The following is a 14,245-nucleotide window of genomic DNA, read 5'->3' as shown; positions in this document are numbered from 1 at the left end:
ACTTTACAAGATCACTGCCACTTATGTGTAAAATGTTTGTCAGAATTTCATTTTAATTAGCAAGATCTGGTATGTTTTGGGCAGGGAGCCAAATTAAATAAAAATTATTTGGAGTTCATTTATATGTATAAATTTATAATTATATATACAGTATACATTTGTATATATTTAAGACTGAACATTACTTTGCACAACAATTTGAATGTACTTAACACCACTAACCTGCACACTTAAAAACAGCTAAAATAGTAAATTTTATATTATGTATGTTACCACAATTTTAATTTTTTATATTTTTTATTTTTAAATTTTCTTAATGTTTTATTTATTTTTGAGAGAGACAGAGTATGGGCAGAGGGAGACACAGACTCAGAAGCAGGCTCCAGGCTCTGAGCTGTCAGCACGGAGCCCAGTGCAGCACCACAACTCACAGACAGCAAGATCATGACCCGAATGTAAGTCAGACGCTTAACCGATTGAGCCACCAGGTGCCCCACAATTTTTAAATAAATAAGGAAAAGAGCTGGTCAATATGAGGAGAAAAAAAGAATAAAACATTGCCAACCATGTACTAATATCAATTTGCAAGATGGAATAGTTTAACCTCAAAATAGTTTTTAAGTAAGCGCATTTTAAGAAAATAATAACCAAATTGTTTTTGGTAACTGCAATAGTGATTTAAAATACTTATGTTGTCAGGGCACCTTGGTGGCTTAATTGGTTGAGCATCTGACTCTTCATTTTGGCTCAGGTCATGATCTCAGGGTTCATGAGATCAAGCCCCCTGTTGGGCTCTGTGCTGACAGTGCAGGGCCTGCTTGGGATTCTCTCTCTCCCTCTCTCTCTCAAAATAAATAAATAAGCTGTTTAAAAAGTACATATTTATGTTGTCCATGTTATGATTAAATAAGTATGTTTGAATAGGTAAGTCTACATGATTTTTTTTTTAATGAGTCAATGGTCTTTTCTCCCCAATCGATATCTTCCAGGTGCAAGCACAGTGCCCAGTACACAGTAGACATTCAATAAAAACTTGTGAATAGATGAGTAAAGGATTCTTTAGGATTAGATCCACCTAACTGCTTTATATGAAGAACAAAAGGAGACTTTACAGTCAGATTTATATTTTTCAGTATAAAGTATAGTTATTTTGAGCTCTTCATATAGACAAGGGATATTACAGCATCACAGAAAAAAAAAAGATTGAGATTGGTTCAACTGAGTCTATATTACTAATTCCTCTATCACTGTCTTGAGTTTGATGTTGCCAAATGAACTGAAATTATTATCAGAATAAGAATAAGATCGTTTTAAATTTATATAAATATGCCATATGTATTATAATTCTTGGTACTATTCTAAGGCTTTACATATATTAACTCACTAAATCTTTATAACAACCTGATGATCTAGTACTGTTACTACACCCAAAAGACGAAACTGAGGCATGCACCTGCACTCAGGGTCACATCACTAATAAGTGGTGGAGCTGGGATGTGACCTCAGACAACGAAGCTCTCAAGTCTGAGCCTTTGACCAACTTGCTCAATTGCTGTTTTTATAGTTAGTCCTTGTAACTACCCTAAAAAGAATAGTCTCATTTACAGAGGTGATGTTTAGAACAGTTAATGACTAATAAACTGCCAAAGTGAGATTCAAACCTGGGAAGTCTGATTTCCAAAACTTCCCCTAACTTCCAGGCAATAGTGTCTCCTGAGTCAAGCCATGTTTTAAAACCTAGACATTGCAATTGGTTCATGGCTCAGCCCAAAACTGGTATTATTATTTTTTTAGTTTATTTATTTATTTTGAGAAAGACAGGGAGGGAGAGAGAATTCGAAGCAGGCGCTGCACTGTCAGCACAGAGCCCACAAACCATGCAGGGCTCGAACCCACAAACCATGAGAACATGACCTAAGCTGAAATCAAGAGGCGCTTCACTGAGTGAGCCACCCAGGCGCCCAAAACTGGTATTTGTATTCAATTCATGATCCATTGTTATTTACTATACTTTTGGCTTGTGGTTTAGTTTAATTCAACCCCATGTCCATAAGTAAATCATTTCATCTTTCTGCAATTCTATTTCTTCAAATAAAAATATTAGGAAATTATAATAGAATGTTTGCAATGTTTTAAGCTCAAAGACGAAAACTGCTACCACATACTAAAAATTTAAAAAATACCACCATCTCATATCTGAACAATATGCTAATAATTTAAGTACCTCCTTTTGTTTTATAGAAGTTGCAGTATGTCCTACAACTGTGCTCAAAATCCTTGTAACTATCTTTTGGGCAGGGAAAAAACATTTAAGTATGTCACATAACAATTCACTAGATTCAGATTTAGCTCATTGGAATTCTTAGTGAATTTATTAAAATATTTTTTTGAATTTCAATTAAACCATGCTATGAAAATAAACTGCTTTAAATAAAAGAAGTCAGTGAACTTGCAACGATAGCAAAATCATCCAGTCTCACCAAAGACAACCACTGTCAACATTTGGCATGATCTTCGTTTAGCTATTTTTTTAAGATTTCATTTTTTAAGAGCAATTTTAGGTTCACAGAAAAATTGAGAGGAAGGCACAGAGATTTCTCATATGATCACTGCCCCCAAACATGCATAACTTTCCCCCATTATCAATATCTTCCACCAGAGTGGTACATTTGTTATCATCTATAAACCCACATTTATACATCATAATCACCCAAAGTCCATAGTTTACATAAGTTTTGTATTCTATGGGTTTGGACAAATATATATGACACAGAGGACATGAGCCAAGAAAGCCAGAGAGGACTAGGGGAAGCCTACTATGTCATAACACATAGGGACAGGACAGTGACAGAGAAGAGGGTAGTCTATGACGTCACATGCTCGAGAGAGGATGAGAAATGAAAAAAATGAACTCTTACTGACAAATCATTGTTGACTTGTTTCGAGCAATTTTTATTTAGCAGTGAAGGCTGAAGTCAGACTGCTTTAGGTTACATTGTAAATGTAAGTGGAGACAAACAGGAATATTACTTTTTCAAAATGTCTGGCCAAGTTAAGAATGATATAGATGACTGATATTTGATATGAGAAGATGTTTGTAGTGTTACGTGAAAAGGTAGATGATAAAATAGTGTTACAGCACAATCTCACTTGTTCCAGTTCTGTGACTGTATAACACCATCCCAAAGTGTAGTGGTATAATGTGTTTTTTTTTTTTAATATTTTTATTTATTTCTAGGATAGAGAGAGACAGCGTGAACAGGGGAGGGTCAGAGAGAGAGGGAGATACAGACTCTGAAATAGGCTCCAGGCTCTGAGCTGGCAGTCAGCACAGAGCCCGACACGGGGCTCGAACCCATGAACCGCGAGATCATGACCTAAGCGAAAGTCGGACGCTTAACCGACTAAGCCTCCCAGGCGCCCCGTCATAACGTGCTCTTAAGTCTCTTGGTTCTGTGGGTTAACCAAACTCAGGTAGGGGATTCTTTTTTTATTATTATTATTTTATTTTATTTGAGAGAGAGAGAGTACGAGCAGGGTAGAGGGGAGGAGGGAGAAAGAATCTTAAGCAGACTCCACGCTTGGTGCAGAACCCAAAGTGAGACTTGATCCCAAGATCCCTGGATCATGACATGAGTTGAAATCAAGACTCAGATGCTCAACTGACTGAGCCATCCAGGTGCCCTCTCAGGAAGACGATTCTGAGTGAGAGTCCCTTATTAAATTGTAGCCAGATATAGTTAATGGAATCGTAGAAATTCTTTAATTTTCTCCATTTGCTTGTGTCTATTTACAGATAAAAATAGACATATTTTTATGTATCTTTCTGTAATAATCACACCTATTGGATTTATAGTGAGAAAACCACTAACCAGCTACTTACAATGTACCAAAAGAGAAATTTGGCTGAAAAGGGAAAGACTAAAAAACAACAGCCAGAAAGAAATGCCAGGCGAAAGAATGCTTTCTTTTGAGGGAAGAGAGAGGTCAGGCAGATTTCGAAACAGAGACAAACTGGCCTCATGTGACACCGGATGTGATTGTGAGAAACACCCAACAATACCTAGGTAGTATTCCTGTAGCCTATCTTCCAGATGTTTATTTTTATTTATTTTTTAATACATTTATTTATTGATTTTGAGAGAAAGAGAGCAAGCAGGAGATGAGCAGAAAGAGTGAGAGAATCCCAAGCAGACTCCACACCATCAGCCGGGAGCCCAATGCAGGGCTCGAACCACAAACAGTGAGATCATGACCTGAGCAGAAATCAAAAGTCAGACACTCAGCCAGCTGAGCCACGCAGGCACCTGGTGTTTTTGTTTTGTTTTGTTTTAAGTGCTCATCATGAGAAAAGTATTGGACAATCCAAATTGAGAAATATTCTGCAAAAACTGGTCTGAAAGTCTGGAGAACTAGTCTAAATGAAAGTAGAACAAAGAGACGAGACAACTAAATGCATAATCCTCTGTTGGATCCTGTATTGGAGGAGAGCTATTATAAAAGGCATTATTGAGGGGGGCCTGGGTGGCTCAGTCAGTTCATCATCCAGCTCTTGATTTTGGCTCAGGTCATGATCTCACGGTTCGTGAGTTCCAGCCCCAAATGGGGCTCTGCACTGACAGTGTGGAGCCTGCTTGTAATTCTCTCTCTTTCTCTGCTGCTCCCCTCCCCTCAAAATAAATACATAAACATGAAAAAAGGCATTTGAGACAATTGAGGAAATTGACTATGTTTATTAGGATATTCTGTCAATGCTAAATGTTCTGAGTGTTTATTTTATTAGTTAAGAGAATGTCTTGTTCTTGATTTAGGAGATGCCGTTCTGATATATTTAGGGGTAAAGTGTCAAGATGTCTATGACTAACTTTCAAATAGTTCAGGTCAAAAAAACAAAGAGCAAGCAATTGTGGGGGAATGTTAGCAATTGGCGATTGTAGATAGAGAATATATTGACACCTATTGTACTATCTTACAGCTTTAATATAGGTTTGAAAGTTTTTTAAATAAAAGGCTGGGAAGGGGGTAAACAAGTAATGATCTCCTTCCTCAGGGGGTCAGAGAGAGCAAAGAGTGCTCCAGATTAGAGAGAGTTTGGTTCTGAGGGTTTTGGGGATAGCTGTTTCCCGGGCTCTAGCTCCTGCGCAGCTGTTCCCAAGCCTTTTCTCCAGCTTCTTAACAATTCTGTGAGTTCCTGATAGGCTTCTGGTAAATTCCCTTTTTTGCTTAATTTAGCTATAGTGAATTTCTATCATTGAAATCAGGAAATCCAAACATAAAGGCATAATATATACACTATGCACCATACAAGAATTTTATTCCAAATAGTTTTAAGGTAGGTAACCAAATGAATACATTTCCAAATATTTTGGGGGTAGTATGATGTTTATGCCTACTAATTAAATGTGTCAAAAGTGACCCCCCCCACACACACATTTTTCAACAAGTATTTTCTCTTTGCATATGAACTGAATATTGGGCTAACCCTTTACCCAAGACTGCTCTTCCCTTTTATTGTGTGCCTTATGGTCATTCAAGTACATTATATGGATAAAACACAGTGGAATTCCGTTGCCAGGGGATGCATGGCAAGAACCTGAACCACTGGCTCCCGCTGTGAATGCGTTTGCTCCAGCACCACAAAATCATTAGAACCAGATTTCACCTTCCATAAGAGAACAAATGCCCTTTTGTACAGGAAAACTAGGAGACAGGAAGAGTGAGAGAGCACCAGGGTGGGACTCATTAAGTAGGTAATTGAAGCAGGAGACTCAATAATTACCATGTGAGGTGTACATTTGGCATCGTGTTATTAATCTTTGTGATAACTCTGTGATAAAGGTGGTATTTTCATTCTACAGATGAGGGGGAATACGCGCAGAGGGATTGAGCCTAGATGGAATCCAAAAAATCCACTTATTTCCCCCTCAAAACATCATGTGGTCATGATGTGGGAAACACAGGCAAATGAAAGATTAAATTTCTTTACTGTCTATAGTCCATTGACAAGTCCTTGAAACAGGCAGGGCGACCTTCCTCTAGGAGCTCAGCTGCCTCGATGATGACACTTTGCCAGGGGCAAAAGGCAATCTTAGCTTAACATTATCCTGACCTCCGGGATTCTTTAAGTCTACTTTAACATATAAAAATTCCTTTCCAAACTTCCTTTGTTTTTTATCCCCCCCTCCAGTATGTTAGCCATGATCCTCCAAGCTTATGGCCCACTCATGTACATCCGTAGGGTCTCATGACTGAGTTTTGACTCAACAGTAATAAATGACCTTTTCCTAACAATAGCTAGCTCCCTCAAGGCCCAGGAAACCTTGCTTCGAAAAATCCTTGGAGACTTACTCTATTCCTAAGGCCCTCACAATTTGAAGGTATATAATGAGTCACCTATCACAACCCTAGGGCAGGCTTTTCTGCCTATAGGTCCTGTCCCGGGGTTTTAATAAAACCATCTTTTTGCACCGAAGACGTCTCAAGAATTCTTTCTTGGCCATGGGCTCCAAACTGCGACATTTCTACGTCTTAATGGGAATCCAGTAGGAAGAGGCCTTCCCAGTACATTACCCAGGATTGCAGTAGAATGTAAGTGGGTAAGGCAAATCTTTTGATTCTTTCTGAGCAGGAATGTACTACTTTTTGCATATATATAGGCACTTTGAAATAGAGGGCAAATTCCATCACCCTTTATGCTTTCTTAGTTTGTATCAAGTTATTAAATTCCAGTTAAATATAGCATAACATTAGTTTCAGGACTAGAATTTAGTGATTCATCACTTACATATTACTCTTTATGCTTTTTCTTTTTTACTGTTTACTTTTGAGAGAGAGCGAGAGAAAGAGCAAGCGAGCCAGCAGGGGAGGGGCAGAGAGAGAGGTGGAGGCGGGGTCAGAGGATCCGAAGCCGGGCTCAAACTCACAACCCAGGAGATCATGCCCTAAGCCAAGGTCCAATGCTTAATCCGCTGAGCCACCCAGGCGCCCCACTCTTATGCTTTTTAAGGCAAGTGATCCTTTTCTCCTTAATAGGGAAAAATACCAAGTTAAAACAACAACAACAACAGGGCGCCTGGGTGGCTTAGTCGGTTAAGCGTCCGACTTTCACTTAGGTCATGATCTCGCTGTTCGTGGGTTCGAGCCCCGCGTCGGGCTCTGTGCTGACTGCCAGCTCAGAGCCTGGAGCCTGTTTCGGCCTGTGACTCCCTCTCTCTCTGACCCTCCCCTGCTCACGCTGTCTCTCTCTCTCTCTCCTAGAAATAAATAAAAATATTAAAACAACAACAACAACTAGCCATTATGGAAAACAATATCAAGAAGTGTAGGGGGTTACGCTACAATTCAAACAAGGTATGTACAGAGAGACTGGCAGGGACCCCGGAGGTGGAGGGCAGAGCCTGCACGTCTGAGTTCCAAGTCCAGGCTCCTTCCCAGTATCGGCCTCCTGAAAATACCAGGAAATAACTGCACATTTCTCTAGGCTGTCAATGTAAGTCGTTTCCCTCTAGGATAATCCGGCGCCTGGACCACGCCCACAAATGCCAGTCAGGCAGAGGCCAGGGCGCCTCAGGGCTAAGCCCATCAGGCCCCGCCCCCTGCCCTGCCCACTCAGCCCTGCCCACTCAGTCCTGCCCGGCCCAGCCCTGCCCCGCCCAGCCCGGCCCGGTCAGACGCCATCACACCGGAGCACAGCCTTCGCGCCTGCGCAGACCGGACCTGCGGCAGTAAGGCGGAAGTCGTCGCGCGTGCGCTCGAGGGGAAAAATGTTTCTTCCTCCCTCCCCTTTTTTCTAGGACAGCTTAGCGAGGACATGCTTCCGGGTCAAAGGGTTTGCTTCCGGAGAGCGGGAAGGCTGAAACGCGGTGGTTAAGCTGGAGTCAAATTTGCAAGCTTCTCGTTGGAGAAGGCTCTGGCCATGGACAGGTTAGTTGTGGTGGTAATGGGTAAGCTAGGAGACTTGCCTCGCGCATTTGTTGGGCGGAACGAAATAGGCGAAACCCAGCTCCCAGAGGAAGCCGAGGAAGGCCCGGGTGCTATCCCTAGCACTCGCCTCCGGTGTTGGGAGGGTCTGCAGATGATGGAAGAAAAGCAGCTTGGGTCGCGAATGAATATGGACAGTGATCATCACTCGCATTTTCGCACCAGCTCTGCCATCTGTTTTGCGTTTTGGCGCAACGTTTTTCATTGATGGGGTGGGCGGGATAGGAGGTGGTCCAGCTTTCGAGATGCTGCGTGACCTGCCCGAGATCACAAAGCCAGTCAGTGACGGAACTGGGATCCCAGCCCAGACTTTCTGATCACAAGTTCCAGCATCAGGTAGTTACAGAATTAAGGTCTTTCTATGACCCTGGCACTATGCTAGCCTCCTGCTGTAAAGGTGTGTTATTCCTGTTTTTGGCCTCTGGGAATTATAGTGGAGGGGACAACGGAGCAGTGCGAAGTGATGTGTTTTAACTTTTCTGTGGGAAGAGAAAATGAGGATGCGATAAAGTCCCCCTGACACGGGAGGTATCAGGAAGACTTCGCAAAGGAGGTAACTCTCTAGTTGGCCTGAATAATGGTTACATTGAGTGCCTTAAATGCTTTATTATACATATATATTGTATTAGCTAATTTCATTTTCCTGCAATCCTATGATGATAAGTACTGTGATCCTCTTTTCATAGATTACATTAGGGCCAAAAGAGTTTAAGAACTTGGTCACAGTTAGGAAGCTAATAAGTAGAAGAACCAAGTTACCAACCTGATATGTCTCCAGATTCCAAGAATCTTTTTGCTGAGTAAGTGTTCACCAGGTGGATTAGAGGGGCAAATGTAGGCCTCTGTAGGAGAAACTACATGTACAAGGTGCAAGACGATGAAAAGGAATGAATGCATTGTGTAGCTGAATGGTCACATGCGATGTAGGTTTGAATGGGGATGTTTGTAGTTGAATATAAGGCTGAACTAGTAAGTTGGGGGTTAGAGTATAAGAACAAAGGAAGTTTGGACTTGATTCTGTAGGCTTCAGAGCTATCTTAAGATTTTAAGTGGAGGACGGGGCCCCTGGGTGGCTCAGTCGGTTAAGCGTCCGACTTTGGCTCAGGTCATGATCTCATGGTTCGTGGGTTCGAGCCCCATGTCGTGCCCTGTGCTGCCAGCTCAGAGCCTGGAGCCTGTTTCGGATTCTGTGTCTCCCTCTCTCTCTGACCCTCCCCTGTTCACGCTGTCTTTCTCTCTCTCTCTCTCTCTCAGAAATAAATAAAAAAAAAAACATTTTAAAAAAATTTAAAAAAAATTAAAAAAAGATTTTAAGTGGAGGAAAAGCATATTAGATCCTTGTCTCAAAATACAGGTCTTTTTAAAAGAATGTTTATTATTTTGAGAGAGAGAGGGACAGAGTCCCAGTGGGGGAGGGGCAGAGACGGAGGGAGACACAGAATCTGAAGCAGGCTCCAGGCTCTGAGCTGGCAGCACAGAGCTGGAACCGGGGCTCAAACTCCCGAACTGTGAGATCATGACCTGAGTCAAAGTTGGACACTTAATTGACTGAGCCATCCAGGTGCCCCTTAAAATACAGGTCTTTTAATTCACACAATTTATTTTAGTTACCTTGGGCTGCGGACAGTGGGAGATCAGGGGCCACTGCAACAGACTGAGACAAGAGATGCCATTAGCGTACTCGGGAGAAATAACTTGGAGAATCATTTCTCCAATTTATTAGAATTCTTTTTCACTTAGCCTCCCTTCTCACCAGTCCCAAACAACAGAATTTTTTCATAGTAACCATGGTTTGAAGAATTTTAGAAACTACAGAAGATCCTTTCAAGAGATCCTGCAATTTCAGGGAGCTCCTCAGTTCAACAGAGGAAAGACCTGCCTTTGTGAAGCAATTATGTAAAACAGTGCTATGATATAGATGCCAAGTCTTGGAATAATTCCATGGGCAAAAATAACATAGTGAGTGCTAATAACTCAAAGATGCCTATGCCGGAAAAATTTGAGAAGGACTTTCTTTTAAATTTTTATTTATTTTTAAGAGAGAGAGACAGAGAACGAGCAAGGGAGGAAGGAGAGAGAGGGAGACACAAAATCCGAAGTAGTCTCCAGGCTCTGAGCTGTCAGCATAGAGCCCAATGTGGGTCTCAGACTCAAAAACCACCAGATCATGACCTGAGCCGAAGCTGGACACCTAACTGACTGAGCCACCCAGGTGCCCCTGAGAAGGACTTTGAGGGATAAGCAGGATTTGGAATCAAAGAGCGCTGTTAACGAAAAGGTCAAAGAGTTGGCTATACCTTGACTGACCCAGGGTCCTTTGCTCCAGTTGTGATAAAGATCTTTGAAAATGCTACATTCTCATTTCATTCACCTGAACTTTACTATTTTAGGAGTGGCTTTGGAGAGATGTCATCCCCTGTGATCCGGGAGGCAGAAGTGACTCGGACTGCACGGAAACAGAGTGCTCAAAAAAGAGTTTTAAGTATCCTTTGCATTTTAAACATCATTATACAAATTACAACATGCCTGGAATCAAGATTATAGAATTTTCTTTTCCTGAGAGATATTAGACACTCACTATTATAATAAAATGATGTGGAAATTCATTTTTTAAATTTTATTTAATAAATGTAATCCTGAAATTCAAAGGGGTTAAAATTTCTGTTGCCTTGAAAATAAGGGTGTTCTGTTTTACTGCTATCCTGTTGTAGTTAGCTTCTGCTGAGATGAGATACCCTTTTTTAAATTTCAAATCTAAGTACTCTTAGTTCAGTGTGTAGTAATCTAAGACTGATGTCTGAGAAATGAAGCAGTAGAGGGAGTGATTTACTCTTTGCAGAGAAAAAGCGGTAGCCATAAAAACCTTGTTCTTGAAAAACGTATTCAAATATTTTATATAGGGTAATATGGTTAATTCTAACTTGAATGGTGTCCGTTTTGTACGGAAAACTTTTCTTAACTCTGTCTATAGTTCGACCATCCCAAGATGAAATTTTTGCTAATACTACACCAAGAAACCAGGTTATCCCTCGAACTCCCAGTTCGTTTCGACCACTTTGTAAGATTTTTTGCTTTTTGGTTTTTTGTTTGTTTGTTTTTTACTGTTTTATTTATTTTTGAGAGAGACAGTGTGAGCGGGGGGGGGGGGGGGGGGAGCAGAAAGAGAGAGGGATAAAGGATCCAAATTGGGCTCTGCGCTGATAGCAGTGAGTGTGATGCTGGGCCTGAACTCCCAAACTATGAGATCATGACCTGAACCGAAGTCCGATGCTTACCTGACTAAGCCACCCAGGCGCCTCATAAGATTTTTTGCTTTTAAAGCATTTAATAATNATAAATTATATATAACATATATTTATATACATTAAATATTAATGTTTTATAATATAATAATAGTAATAGCTGTATGTTAAAGTTTACAGTACACATAATAATCTTTGGTTACAATATTAATAGTTAAGAACAAATAATAATGATTGCATTACTATTTGTTGAACTCTTACCATGTATAAGACACTGCACTTTACATAAGTACACAATAACTGTGATGTAGGTATTATCTATATTTTGCCTAAACTGAAATTGAGACTTGGAGAAATTATTCAATGACGATAGCATGGCTAAGCAAATATGAGTGTAATGCAAAATTCAGACAATGATCTGTTCACTTCAAAGCCTGTGCCCTTTACACTAAACTGCCTCTTCAGTATTTATAAAATTGGAATATGAAGAATCCATGGACTCATTAGTGTCCTTTTTTACTACTTAGTTATGTTGTAATGAAAACATCTCTATTTGCAGTAAAAGATTTTCCTGTTCTTTGGCTCACTAGTACCAAAAGATCAAATTTACAAAAATAAGTTAGATCTTCCTATCATGGAAATGTTACTATTTAAGTATTTACTTGGTTAGAATCTAAATAATTGGAAACAAAGTTATTTATTGGTTGGTTGATTGTTTTGTTTTCTTGATCAGTGTTCATGCACTTTGGATTCTTTTTCTAACCTCTTGTTTGTAGCTACTCCACCCAGCCGAAGCTTACTGAGGCATCCAGATGTTTCCTGCATTCTTGGAACAGGAGGGAGGTCTCCCCGGCTTGCACAGTCTTCAGGGTTCTTGGGAAATCTGTCTATGGTAGGTGGAAAAATGGGCTGAAAATGTTCCCCTTGTCATATAAGCAAGATATTTAGCTTAAAAGCCTTTGGTGAGATTTGCAGTCATTGTCCTCAAAAGAGTTAACTAGGTTATGTAGTTTGAAATATTTTTTTGGTTGGGCTTTCAGAAAACTGAAAACCTTAAAACCCTCTCCTGTCACAGTTGGAAACTGTAATGCCAGCAACATTTGGATACAGACAGAATGTGTTAATTTGACAGTCTGCTTCTCCGAAGAAAGAATTGATTGGTCGTTGATGACTACAAAAGCTGAGTCCTGTTTTGAAGTATAGAAGAGTAGGAAGCCGAGAGAAATGGATGAAGAGTATCATAAGAAGAGAGACAAGGCATTAGAGGAAAGAAAAGAGAAATGTTGGAAAAAGTAGATGAGGCACTCTTTAGAAATCACTGTGATACAGTATTGAAAAGAGAAGAAATGTCATATAAACTGGTACAGAATGACTTCACCTAGGTGTTCAAAATACCCTATAGAAAGAGAACGGATTGTTTCTAACCGAGAAGGAAACAGAAGAGTTGTGTTGGAGTAGGAGAGTATGATGGAAAATTTAGTGCAAAAACAAGATAAAAACAGTTCTGTTTGGCTCTGTGCTTACTAAAAAGACACAGAGATTTTTCTTTTTTAGGTTTATTAATTTGTTTTGAGAGAGACAGCAGAGTCCCATGCAGGCTCCTCGCTTGTAGTGCATAGGCCAACACGGGGCTTGATGTCACAAACCGTAGATCATGACTTGAGCTAAGATCAGGAGTCGAACACTTACCTGACTGAGCCACCCAGGCACCCAGAAAAAAGTCACAGGGATCTTTGCACACACTTGAAATTGTTTAAATTAGGTGTCTTCTGAAGTATGGTTTGGTTTGTTAAACCTCTCCTTAAAAGATTTAATTGCTCTGTTAAATATTGTTGTCTTACAGATTTTTAGAATGTTAATATCTAACAATGACCTAGTCATTGAACAATTTTATGCTGCTTTTGAATCTGGTTTATGTTGGCAATGTTTACCTTGTTCTACTTGAAAACATGACTGAATTAACTACATCTGGGGTTAAAAAAAAAGAAAATGACTTATTATTTACTGCCTCAGAACTGCAAGATTAATAGTAAAATCGTTAGTCTCTTAAAGCCCAGAACAGAGTAAATGGGGTTATTATAAACTATACATTTTTTATCGTTGCTTCTACCTGGATTTTAAATAAAGACGCCTTTTTAAATCTTCAGATAGCTCTCTCTGGCTTTAAAAGGTGGATTTTAGAGCACTGAGTGTTATGTGGAAACTAATTTGACAATAAACTATTTGTAAAAAAAAGAAAGGTGGATTTTAAATAAAGGTGAATTTTTAAAACATGTTTTTAAACATTTTAGACATGTCCGAACATGGTAAAGTAAGCTCCCATGTGCTCATTGCCCAGTTATTCATATATGGCCGATTTTATGTCATCTGCATCCACAGGTGTTTCCCCTTTGTTACTTTACAACTCCCCGATTTCATAACATTTTACTCATAAATATTTTTGTGCATATCTCTGAGACATAAGACATTTCTTTCTTTAAAACAATGCTATTAACATATCTAACATCCCATACACACAGTAATTTATCATTTCAAATACGTACTTTGTATATATATTTTTTCATTACTGTATATATTTTACTAAGTGTTCACATTTCCTCAGTTGTGTCAAATTTTCTTAAGTTGGTTTGTTTAAATCAGGATTCAAATAAGGTAAACACATTGCATTTGCTTGATATGTCTTGTCTTTTAATCTATAACTGCCTCTGTCATCCCTTTTGTTAGCATTCATATGTTAAAAAAACTGGGTCATTTGTCCTGTACATTTTCCCAGTAGTGAAAAACTGATACGAATTTAGAGCAGTAGAACTGCCTTATCTTACATGTTACTATCAGCTTAAATATTACAAAATGCAATATTTATTGCCTTAAAAAAAAAAAAAGAGTAGTACAGAGAAGAAAACCGTCCTAAAAGCTGTGATTTCCTTAACAAAATAGTCACTAAAGTCTTTATTTACTCAATGGCAAAGGCTCATTACTTTTCTGTATCTTTTTTTTTTTTTTTTTTTTTTAGGTAAATATAC

General features: G+C 39.5%; 1 protein-coding gene across 1 annotated transcript in view; it reads left to right on the top strand.

Moving 5' to 3' along the window:
- Positions 1–7,834: 7,834 nt before the first annotated feature.
- NUP107 (nucleoporin 107) overlaps positions 7,835–14,245 on the top strand; it is a 44,334-nt gene continuing 37,923 nt past the window's right edge. The window contains exons 1-4 of the mRNA XM_077775228.1: positions 7,835–7,923; positions 10,371–10,462; positions 10,952–11,038; positions 11,999–12,114. Coding sequence (XP_077631354.1) covers positions 7,916–7,923; positions 10,371–10,462; positions 10,952–11,038; positions 11,999–12,114 — 303 coding nt within the window. The 5' untranslated portion in view covers positions 7,835–7,915. The remainder of the gene's footprint in view (positions 7,924–10,370; positions 10,463–10,951; positions 11,039–11,998; positions 12,115–14,245) is intronic.

Source organism: Crocuta crocuta, unplaced genomic scaffold (genome assembly GCF_008692635.1).
Source record: "Crocuta crocuta isolate KB4526 unplaced genomic scaffold, BGI_CrCroc_1.0 scaffold97, whole genome shotgun sequence".
In the NCBI taxonomy this organism is placed as follows: domain Eukaryota; kingdom Metazoa; phylum Chordata; class Mammalia; order Carnivora; family Hyaenidae; genus Crocuta; species Crocuta crocuta.
The sequence above is the reverse complement of the archived record's forward strand: the minus strand, read 5'-3'. Positions and strand labels throughout refer to the sequence as shown.